The sequence below is a fragment of the Melospiza melodia genome, chromosome 14, assembly GCF_035770615.1.
Source record: "Melospiza melodia melodia isolate bMelMel2 chromosome 14, bMelMel2.pri, whole genome shotgun sequence".
Taxonomy (NCBI): domain Eukaryota; kingdom Metazoa; phylum Chordata; class Aves; order Passeriformes; family Passerellidae; genus Melospiza; species Melospiza melodia.
Window position 1 is genome coordinate 18,544,545 of NC_086207.1, and position 11,941 is coordinate 18,556,485.

The window sequence follows — 11,941 nt, forward strand, 5'->3', positions numbered from 1 at the left end:
GCTACAACTAATTGAGATACCTGAAGTAACTACAATCATTGCTACAATTCACTGAGGTACCCGAATTAACAACACACGGTGCTCATTGCTACTATTCATTGGGATTCCCCAATTAATAGCACAGTGGTGGTTATTGCTACAATTAATTGAGATACAAATTAACTACAATCATTGCTACAATTCACAGATACCCGAATTAACAGCCCAGGTGTGTTTATTCCTACAATTAATTGAGAAACTCGAATTTACAGCACATAATGCTCATTGCTACAACTCACTGGTACCCGAATTAACAACACAGGGGTGTTCATTGCTACAATTAATTGAGATACATCAATTAACAATACAGGGGTGCTCATTGCTACAATTAATTGAGATTCCTGAATTGACTGCAATCATTGCTACAATTCACTGATACCCGAATTAACAATACAGGGTGCTAATTGCGATAATTAATTGATACCCCCGAATTAAGAGCACACAAGGCTCATTGCTACAACTCACTAATACCCCAATTAACAACACACAGTGCTCATTGCTACAATTAATTGAATTCCCGAATTAACACACGGTTGTCATTGCTGCAGTTCACCGAGCCCAGTGCCCCGGCGAGGCCACAGAGAGCTGCTGCTATCTTTTGGCTTTAATCCACCAAAATAGCTCCGCTGCCATTCCCCTCTCGCAGGGGCAGAAGCAAAGTTTTCATCTGAACATAAAAGGTTTTTCTCCGTCTATATTTACTGTTTGTTGTGGCTGGAGCGAGGCTTTCTCCACTGGCATTTCCTCGCTATCTCTTCTGGAATCCTCTGACAGACACTTTTTTTTTTTTGACAAGGTGATAAGACCAGGAAGCTCTTGTTGAGATCTGCAAAACCTAAATATAAACCCCCATCTTCACAGAAACGAATTCACTTTCAGTAATGAGAAGGTAATTTCCCACTTGCTGTCTCTCAGCATGAACATTACCTTATTAATTGCTTACAAAGTTATTTACCATGAATGTGAAAGATCAGGAACAAAGTTTGGGTCAAAGGCTGCAATTACCAAGGACAAAACTATTTTAAACAAATCTACAGATAAAGAGATTGGTTGTTTGGGTTTTCTTTTCCTCAACCAAAAAAAATAAATTATTGGTTTGTTTCGAATAAGCAGGCTACTGGTACAAGCCAGTCAGTGAAAGCCAGGAGCTTTAACTGACATTAAACTAGTTTCTCTTTTGCTGTAGCTACTTTCAAACATCATCCCTGTCATTCAAACAAATGGGAATAATACAATGAAGAAATTGGAAATGCTGCTAGGAACATCCAAATGAGAAGCAGCAAAAGCAACGTCTTTTAAAAACATTCCTGAGAAAGGAATCCTTCATTATTTAATCCAAACACTGCACTGGTGTATGTATTTATAGATAGATATATTTATAGATATATTTATAGATATATTTATAGATATATTTATAGATATATTTATAGATATATTTATAGATATATTTATAGATATATTTATAGATATATTTATAGATATATTTATAGATATATTTATAGATATATTTATAGATATATTTATAGATATATTTATAGATATATTTATATGTGTAATATGTATATCAGCATACAGAACAGGGGAAGCCTTGCTTAGATTTGAAAGTGAGAGTTATCATTTTTTATATATATATATATACTATATTTCTGTGAATATACTGAGCAAGGGGAGACTTGTTTCTTTTGGAAACATCAAGTTATCATCAGACACAGGACAGGAGGCCGACCGGATCAATAGACATACTCAATATAGCAAACTCTTATCTCGCTTTCAGGCTGGCTGGCCATAATGTCAGCACCCAGATGCCTCTGACAGCGTTATCTCCCATCAGCAGCGGCAAAACCCGCTCGGAGCTGGGGTGACACCTACGGAAAGCCAATACCCCGAGCAGGAGAGCCGAGTCCCGCTGTCCGTTTGGGAGATGAAGGGCAGCGAGCCGCGCTGGGCGCTCCCGGGGCGTTATCAGCGGGCAGAGCATCGCTCGGGCCCGGGCTCGCAGCTCCATCCCCGCGGGACAGCGAGCCCCGAGCCCCCGGGTGTGACACTCGGCCCTGCCGCTGTTGAAAAGAAGAAAGCGAGAGGCTTTCATGTGGTTCTATATATACTGGCTCTATCTGCAGGCGCGGGTGTGCGCTGATGCCCGCGGAGCCGCTCTCCCCGCCTGCCCTCCGCGCGCTTATCGCGGCCCCGGGGACACGCGCGGCGCTATCGGCGGGCCGGGCTCGGAGCGGCCGAGTGGCATTTTCCTTTCATGCCATCCCCGACACCCCGAGCGGGGCAGAGCCCGCCCGGCACAGCCCCGGCCCCGCACGATAAGCGGGATGCGGGAGCCGGCTCTGATGCGGCAGCGATGGCATCGGATCAGCCTCGCCGTGCGGGTCAGAAATAAAAGGAAGCACAAGTGGAAGCTGTCTGGGGCTCGGCAAGGTGTCACAGCAGGCTGGGCGCTCACGGGAGCAGGATCACTGTCCCCCAGCTGGCCAGAGCAGGATCACAGTCCCCCAGGCAGGGCTGGATGGGGCTGGGGACCTTCACCAGGTTTGCTTCTCAGCCCAGAGCCACAGAATATTCAGGGTTGGAAGGGACCCACACAGATCATCGAGTCAAATTCTTGAGTAAACAGCCCAGGCATCAGCACCAGCTGAGCCCACCAACTCTCTGACCACCAAGCCTCCCAACTCTACCCAATTATTTTTAGTGGTTTTGCAAGGCTGCAGGAGCCTCATGACCCACTCAGCATTTCAGTGCCCAAGGCAACACCTGGAGGTGCTAAACTGAATGGAGATCTCTGAACACATGAAGAGCCTGGGTCTAAACCCAATTTAGTTAATAAAGATCCCAGTCCCTTCCTCAGATTGCAGCTCTCTTTATGTGGGAGAGGATTAAAACTTCAAGGCACAGGTACAGGCAGCCACCACCTCTCTCAACCCATCACCAAAGAAACTGGCACATAGTCTTCATCACAGGTTCCTGTGAGAAAGCCAAACCTCAACTCAGTGGAGCTGTCATTCCCTTTGTGGCACAGTCCATACCATTTTGTATAAGCTAGCAGATAATAATAAAATTGTGTTTATTCAACAGCTTCACCCTGAACAAGCCCATAATCAGCTTTGGAGAGCAGCAGGATGATTTGAGAGCCTGGCTGTGGCATTTGGTTGTGGTACAAAGCACCTGCAGCCTGTTTGGAGAACAATTCTCACCTTTGTGGGAAGGAAACTCATCAAGCATTCACTCAATGACAGAAAGGGCTTTGCAGCAATGTACAATCACCAAGACACTACACCTGGGGAAAAGACTTGCTTCGGATTCTCTTCTGTGAGAATCACACCATTACAAACAGAGTGGCACAGCAATATTAAAACTGATTACAAACAGGGTGGCAAAGTACTGTTAAAGCTGATTTCCATCCTCCCCTTTTTCTGAGGGAGAGCCCCGCATATTTGCAGACAAGCATGCACATGTCCCCTGGATATTCTCAGCCCCCAAAGATTCCAGCCTGGCTTGCTCTGGGCCACTTGGCATGTGACAGCAGCCACGCACATTTGGCAGAGACATTTTTAGAAACCTCCAAGCTATGAATTCACCTTTCCATTTTGGTAAAGTCAGTTATGTGGAAAGCATTTTCAAAAGCACAACTTCAAACACAAACTTCATTTCCTCTTGATTCTTGGAGGGGAGGAGGGAATAAATAGGATTATCCTCTTCATTTGTTTTCCCAGAGTTATTCTGCAGTATTTCTGCATTTGATAACACTATAATCAATAATAAAATAATTATGAGTCAAATCAAGTCAGTCTCTCTCAGCACATTTACAGTGTATGTTAAATTTCCAATGCTCCTCAGGCCCACGTTTATTGCAACCATTAATAAAAGGCAACTTTCCAAGGAAATACAAACCTAACTGAATGCTCTGGAAGTGACCTTCATGCTGCAGATTTCAGGGATGCAATGGCACCTGCTCCTGCCCACAGCCTTCCCACCACGGCCACGTGGGAATGGAGACCAGGACTGGATCTACACCCACAGCCAAATATCCAACAGCCCTGCCTGGCTCCTGGCACTCCAAGGAACAACTTCCAGGCATTTTCCCTTCTTTCCACAGGTGCTCAGACAAAGCAAATTGCTCCCAGTGGGTTGGACTCCCCAGCAGGACCTTAAATTCACCACAAACCTCCAAGTTCCAAACCTCTCCAAGTGCTGAGGCATCAGAGCTGCCTTGTCCTCATCCCTAAGTGGCTCCAGCTGCTCAGCCAAACACCCCCAGTCCCTTCAGGGGCTGCAGGACACAGTTAATGAGCAGGCGTTCATTAACCCACAGTTACTTGATTGCTGCCAGCTGTGTCTCAGCTCTACAAGTCCACAGCAAGACTTCAGCCTTTTTTAAGCTCCTAGTGGTTCCTTAGTCCTTGTTTTAAAGAAGTGTTGTTCTTCAAAGAAAAAATACTTTTATTACAACTGTTTTGTAACAGTAAATTCCACCCTCCACTTGTAGGGAGGGTACCAGGTTCCTTTTGGAGGGGAATGGCCCAGGAGAAACAGGAGCACTCCTGTTTGCTTTCACTTGTGCATGAGCCCTCCAGCAAAGCCCTGAACACTTCTCCAGAGCCTGTTTCTTCCTTCTTTCCCAAACTCTTTCTACTCCTGGACTCCCTGGTCTCAGAAGGGCTCCAGCCCTTGGCCCCCAAGCCATGCCCAAGACCAAACATGCAGAGACCATTCCCTTCTCACCATCCCTGATGGCTCTGCTGACCTTGGTAATGCAGATACCCAAGAAAACGCCACTCCTTTTCAGAAAACCAACACAATGCCATTTTCTACCCTTCACAACACGACCTCAGGCACACAGCAGCAAGACCCTGAGGCACAACACCCTGAATGCAAATATAAAACCTCTGCAGGCAAAGAAAAACTGCCCAGGCACAACTTTCCACATTCCCTGAATCAGACAACAAAAAGCCAGGCACAACCACTTCCTCTTCCCAAAAATTTGCTCACTTTGCCAAAATAAAAAGAGAAACCAAGTCCTACCTTTGCTGCAGGACCCGAGCCTGTGACCAGGAGCAAAGCAACCACCAGAGTGAGTCTGCAGGGAGGGTATTTGAGCAGCACCCTCCAGCCCCAGCTGGGCATTGTTAGGGCTGATTGGGGCACCCCACTGTGCCAGGTGGGAGCCAGGTAATCGCCCTCAGCTGTGCCAGGAGCCAGGCAATCAGCACCAGCTGTGCCAGGATGGACCTGGGCAATCAGCACCAGGTGGGCCAGGAGGGAGCCACGCAATCACCACGATGCCACCTGGCTGTGGCATTTGGTTGTGATACAAAGCACCTGCAGCCTGTTTGGAGAACAATTCTCACCTGTGCCAGGAAGGAGCCAGGCAATCAGCACCAGCTGTGCCAGGTGAGACCCAGGCAATCACCATGAGCTGTGCCAGGTGAGACCCAGGCAATCAGCACCAGGTGTGCCAGGATGGACACAGGCAATCACCAGGAGCTGTGCCAGGTGAGACCCAGGCAATCAGCACCAGGTGTGCCAGGATGGACACAGGCAATCACCAGGAGCTGTGCTCTGCTCCAGGGTGGCTGCTGAGGCACCTCCTGAGCTGCTGCACCAAATCACCCTTCTCACCACAAAGACAAATAAAATTTATCTCATTTATCTTGCTGTCTCCACTGATTATTTCCTGCCAGGTCTGTGGCCCATCAGGAGCCTGGGTGATTCCTGGCTGCCTGTGGAAGGAAATTATTCAAGTACCTGTTGCGTCCCCTTTTTGAGAGAGGGGAAGGGGAATTTCTCCCCTTCCCCTCTCTCAAAAAATCCAGTAGTCCTTGCTATTTTCCCCCCAGTCCCTTTATCTCTAATTGTCTCTAATTGTCTCTCTGTAAATTGACACGTTATGCAGGCAGGCTTATTTACAAAGATTAGATTTTGAAGCTGAGTCATTTCTCTTATTCAAACCCCCAATGTGCACATCACCAATTTAATTCATTCTTGGTGCAATTCTGTATCTCGGGAAAGGCTGGGAGGAAGAACTGCCCTGAAACACAAGGAATGATCAATATGGAAACCACCTCCACTCTGTCCAGTCTGCCTGTTCCAGGGCCACAAAATAGGAGTAAAACCCTCCAAGTTCCAAATGCCCCCCTTGGCAGTAATACTGCAAAGATAAAGGATGAAGTTATATAAAGAAAAGGAGGAAAAGGGGTTTTGATTTTAGTAGATTGCCAATCTAATTTTCTTAACTGTTGTTTGAATTCAGAGTAACAAGTGGGGTTCCCATTTTTGCTTTGCTCAGAGCCCTCCCAAAACCAGAGGGACAGAGCAAGGCTGTGTTATGCTCCCAGAAAAACAATCCATAAGCAACCACTGCTGCTAAAGAAAAAACAGAATTTTTACACTGAAAGGCTCTTTTAAACAAAACTCTGTTGACATGAATACAATAAATATTTTATTAATGGAATGTTGAATTTTTCTCTTCCATACTTCCTCTTACTCTCAGCACCTTACACACAGATGGCAGAGCAGCTTCCAGTCCAAGCCAAGGACAAAACTTCATTTCAAGGCAGAAATCAGTGAGAGGCTGAAAGTTCAGACTGGCACCTCTGAGTGCCCAGTCCCTCAGGTGTTTGCTTCCCCAAACCCACGGGCAAATTGGCATTTCTTCTTTCCAAGCATGATCTATCAATCTCTTCTGAGGCAGCTCACCAGCTCCATGGGGACAGCACAAATTCCTGCCTACTCTAACTGCTCCTCCAGCCATTCCAATATCCTTTTATTATTTCATTTAAAAGCCCCACCGTTATCAACCATCTCCTTCTGATTATTTTTTTAATAGTTCAGTGATTGTTGGGATTTTACAGAAACGGGAAGAGTCTCTTTTTGAGGATGTAGAGCACAGTGGCCAGGAAGAGGGCGAGGGCCAGGAAGATGAGCAGCTTGTCCGTCAGCTCCCGGCGGTTGTACTTGGTGATCAGCTTCCTCCCCAGCTGGATGGTGCCAGACATGGACTTGAATTCCTCATTTGCCTCCAGGATGGTTCGGGAAGAATTGGCTGAAATTAAAGGGGAACAGAAAAAAAAAATTAAATCAGCATGTTGTGCTTTAAAAATACCCAGCAAAGTGTGTAAGGATATTTGGTAACACAGTGCCTGAGAGATCCTTCTGGGTCAGGCGGACTTGTGGGTGAGACTGACACAGAGTTCTCACAGCTCAGGAGTGCAAAGTGAAATAAGAGCACTGAAAGGATTAAAGATACTACTGAAGTTCCTGAATTTTGAATTTTTGGGTTAGCAGGTCAAATCTAGTTCAGGTTTTTCAGGCAGCACTGCTGGAAGCAGAGTGAAATAGGAATGGTGCTAGAAAGAGAAATCACCAGCAGCAGCAGGGCAGGGAAATAATTGAATATATTAATTGCACCACTGAAAGTGCTCCACCAAGCCCCAGCAGTAAATCAGTGTGGGCTTGCAGAATTATTCAGCTCAAACAGTTTTTAATAGGCATTTCTGAATGAGCAATTCACACAGAGCAATTTTTTGCCTAATAAAAACAAGAAGGGTCAACTAGAAGTGTGTGAGAAAACACACACATGTCCCAAACTCCTCAGCCTTGCTCCTTTCAAAACAAAAGCAAAAGCCCTGGAAATGCCCTTTTTTCTGCTTTACAAAAAGCACAGCCTGCAGGACAGTGCATTACCCTACACTGCCCTGGCTGCTCACAGAAAGGTCAAATCCAGCACTGTCTGGTTCACAAAAACAGAGCAGAAGCAGGTCTGCAATATTTTGCAAAACACTTTGTCCCATCCCATTTCAAGAGGCATTTTGATCCAAGTGAAAACAGAAAACTTGTTTGCCAGAGTTAATGACAAAGCAGAGCTTCCCTGCCTCAAACCCTCACTGCATCCTAGGGAATGCTCGGGAAGCAGGAATTCCCATTGCTAACTCAGAATTTGCAGCTGGGATTTGTAAATGACCTTGGGTAGTTTTTCCCTTGATGAATTCCAAGTGCTGACCATTCAGGAACAGGGTGAAAAAGTGCCTGCCAAACTGTCCTTTTAATGGGAGAAGAACAAACTGTGCCCAGCTGCCAGCCTCACATGGGGCAGAAAGCAAGGAGGACAAACTTGAGTTATTTATCCTTGTCTTTAAAGTTCCCTCCTGCCCAAAAGCACAGCTAGGAAGAGGCCCAGGCAGCAACTTGTGAATGCTCCATGAATCACCAGTTCTGACAGGTCACTTGATTTATGGTTTGGGAGTTGAAGCCAAGGACTGGGTGAAATCTTGGTTTCACAGTCCCTGATGCACTGCTGACAGAGCAAGTGACCTCAGGTTCAAGGCACTTGATCTTGGTGTCTCAGCCATCCCAGCTGGAGCCTGGCTGGAGCAGCCCTGCAGACACTCCTTGCTCTGTGCAGGGACCTGAATCCCTTTGTTCCCTCTGCTGTCCCCAAATCTGTGCCAGGACAGTGGCACAGGGTAACACCAGACTCACTCTGGGCACTGTGTGAGCTCAGTTTGCTTTTACAAGAAACCCAACCTCATCCTGACCCCTTTTCCTTCTCATGATCATGACACAGAAACTCCACACAAAGTACACTGATATTTCCTGTTGATGTCCAGCTGCTAGAGGAGCCCTGCTGGCCAGTCTTTAATCATCATTGCAGCACATTGTCCCACTCTGCTCCTCTCCCCAGGCTGACAGAGCTGAGCAAAGGTGCTCCCATCACCCTCCATGCCCAAACTCCAGCTGTACCTAAGGTCTGCACAGTCTCCTCGCTCTGCTGCACCTGCTGGGACATCATCCTGCTGATGCCCATCAGGCTCTCTGTGATGTTGCTTGCACTCTCTGCCAGGCTTTCCTTTGTGGTCTTCCTGAAAAGAGAAAAAAAGCAAAGCAGGAAGAGATTTTTTTTTGATACTCTGGGAAAATGCTGTTGATAGGGAGATGAGAGCAATACTTGGCACTAAACATCTCTGCAGTGTACAGTGTACTGGTTTTCACTACATGAGAAATTCAGATCGTTTTTGCTAAACAATAAAGAATAATCACAAAATATGAAACTCCTGAGCCCAAATAACAGCCTAGAATTTCACAGGGCCCTGTATTTCATCACTTGTTCACCCAGGACTGTGTAAGTCCATGAGCTGCTATGGGAGCACCAACATAAACCCATTTTATCATCCTGAGTATCCCAGCTGTTGCTTTCAATACACACCCCCACACACTCACATCCAGTTCTGGATGTGAAAACAGCTTGGATAATGACCCAGGTCTTATTTAGAACCTATCTGGAATTAATGTAAAAGACTTTGTAAAGAATTTGTAAAGCTATGAAGGTTAATTTATCCCCTTTTCTGCTTAGACATGCCAAGAAAACCTGAATTCATCACAATCCTTAACAGCCCAAATCTCCACAAAAGGGAAATGCACTTAAAAAAGAAAAGCTACACTTGATATAATTAATAACTTAAAAAGACTATGTCACTTCCATTTAAAATGAGTGAATATAGGAGACACTGCTTAAATCCCACAGTACAGTGGGACAGTCCAATACCTTTGTCTCAAGACATCTCTTCCCTGCAGCAGCTGATCTTTCTCAGAGTTGTCAATAGCAATTTTGCAGGCCAGATTTGCCTTTCTCCAGGCTGCCTGGTTGCTGAAATCACAAGAGCAGAGTGTTGTAATGTGATGGCAACACCTTGCAAGCGCAGACAATTTTCACAAAGCAACCACCACTATAAGTGGGCACCCCTGATACATGCAAGGACCCTCAGAACCCAATAAACACTTGGGCTGGAAAATACTTCCAGGATCATCAAGTCCAAGCTGTGCCCCATTCCCACCTTGTCCCCAGCCCAGAGCACCCAGTGCCACCTCCAGCCCTTCCTTGGACACTCCAGGGATGGGCACTCCAACCCTCCCTGGGCAGTTCCAGTGCCTGAGTTCCCTTTCCATGGGGAAATTCCTGCTGTGCCCACCCTGAGCCTGCCCTGGCACAACTTTAGGCTGTTTCATTCTCTCATCCTGGATGCCCCACCTGGCTGTCCCCTCCTGTCAGGAGCTGTGCAGAGCCAGAAGTTCCCCCTGAGCCTCCTTTTCTCCAGGCTGAGTCCCTTTCCCAGCTCTCTCAGCCCTTCACCTTCTCTGTATTCCTACACGCAACAAAAACATTCCATCCTGACATTCCCGCTCCTCAGTGTAGCATTTAAGAACCAAGGGAAGAAGAAAACTGAGCCAGACTCCTAAGCCACCTTCTTTGAGCTCAAAGGGTCAGACCAGAGTCAGGAAGTCAGGGCAGGAGAAGGGAGCTGAACCCTTTCTGTCCCTGACCTCTCGGTCTGGCACAAAACACGTGGCAGGGGCTGGGCTTCCAAACCAGACGCTGCACCAAACCCAGCCAATCTCTGCTTGCAGCGGGCTGGGGAACAGCCCCAGCTGCCAGACCCACCTGAGCATTTGCTTCTTGTGGTTCTCCACCTCCCGCAGCAAGGCTTGTTTCTCCGACTCCTTGTCCTGCTCCTTGGCCATCTGCTCCAGCTCCTTCGGCGGAGAGCACAAACACCAGAACCTCAGCAGCCACCCGCAGCTCGCACGGCCCAGCCCCGGCCGGGGAGCGGGTTCGGAGAACATTTATCTGATAATCCTGGGCTGCGACTCCCCAGATCTCAGCCGGGACCCCCAAAACATTCGCAGAACAGCCCCAAACCCCGGCAGGAACCCACAGCCGAGATCCTCCAGCCCTAAACCACAGCCGGTGGGCCCGGAGCACAGCTCGGTGCCCTCAGCAGCCCCGGCCGGGCCCCTCACCTGGATGCGGCCGCGGAGGTGTCGGAACTTCTCCTTGACGGCGGCATTGAGCTCCGTGAGGGCGCTGAGCGGCCCCGGGCAGTCCCGGATGTCCTGGAACACAACGGCGCGGTCAGCGCGGGCCCGGCTCTCCCCGAGGCCGTGCCGGGGTGTCCCGCGGCTGGCGGCGGTACCTGCACGGCCGCCTTGATCTCCAGGTCGAACTTGACGATTTCCTGGTGGCAGACCCGCAGCGGCACCGCCGCGGCCGCCGCCGCCATCTTGGCCGGGCAGGGCCGGGGCGGGCCGGGCGCGCGCGGGCGCCCCCTGCGGGCGGCGGGCGGGGACGCGCGGGGCTGAGGGGACGTGGCGGGGCCGGAGCCATGGCCGAGAATGTGCAGCTCCAAAGGGAGAAACAGCACAATTCCAGGATCTCTGAGGTTATAAAACACCTCCGAAACCCATCGAGCCCAAACTGTGCCTGATCCCCACCTTGTCCCCAGCCCAGAGCACTGAGTGCCACCTCCAGCTCTTCCTTGGACACTCCAGGGATGGGCACTCCAACCCTCCCTGGGCAGTTCCAGGGCCTGAGCACCCTTTCCATGGGGAAATTCCTGCTGTGCCCACCCTGAGCCTGCCCTGGCCCAGCCTAAGCCATTCCCTCTCCTCCTGTCCCTGTTACCCCCGGCTGTTCCCTCCTGTCAGGAATTACGCAGAGCCAGAAGATTCCCCTGGAGAAGTTCCAGATTTACATCCAAGAGCCTCCTTGGGCTCCTGGCCAGGCTGACACTGGTTAGGAGCAGGGTGGGGGAACGCAGGATCATTTCTGCACCCCCGAAATGAGAATGCTCTTTGCTTTTCTCACACACGCACCCCTGGGGCTGTTCCTTCCCTCTGCCCTCAGGCCATTTCCACAGGAGCTGCAGGGAGCAGTTTCTCCAGGCACTAACCCAGCTTCTCCAGATGCTCCCACACCGACCCAGCAGTGCTGCGAGGCAGCTCTGAGCATGAGGAAGGAAAACCCAGATATTTCCTTACCTAGCCGTCATCCCTTCCAAAGGAAATTTCCTGGAAATACCAAGATGTCAGGGACTCAGTTCAAGGTAGCAGAAGCCATTCACTA

General features: G+C 48.7%; 1 protein-coding gene across 1 annotated transcript; it reads right to left on the bottom strand.

Annotated features, from left to right (window-relative positions):
- Positions 1–6,461: 6,461 nt before the first annotated feature.
- Positions 6,462–11,104, bottom strand: BNIP1 (BCL2 interacting protein 1). Its single transcript, XM_063169040.1, has 6 exons — positions 11,013–11,104; positions 10,840–10,932; positions 10,481–10,572; positions 9,587–9,688; positions 8,785–8,903; positions 6,462–7,087 (listed from the first exon to the last, which is right to left on the bottom strand). Exons 1-6 carry the CDS (start codon positions 11,097–11,099, stop codon positions 6,891–6,893), a joined length of 690 nt encoding a protein of 229 aa, XP_063025110.1. The 5' UTR covers positions 11,100–11,104; the 3' UTR covers positions 6,462–6,890.
- Between the last annotated feature and the right edge of the window lie 837 nt (positions 11,105–11,941).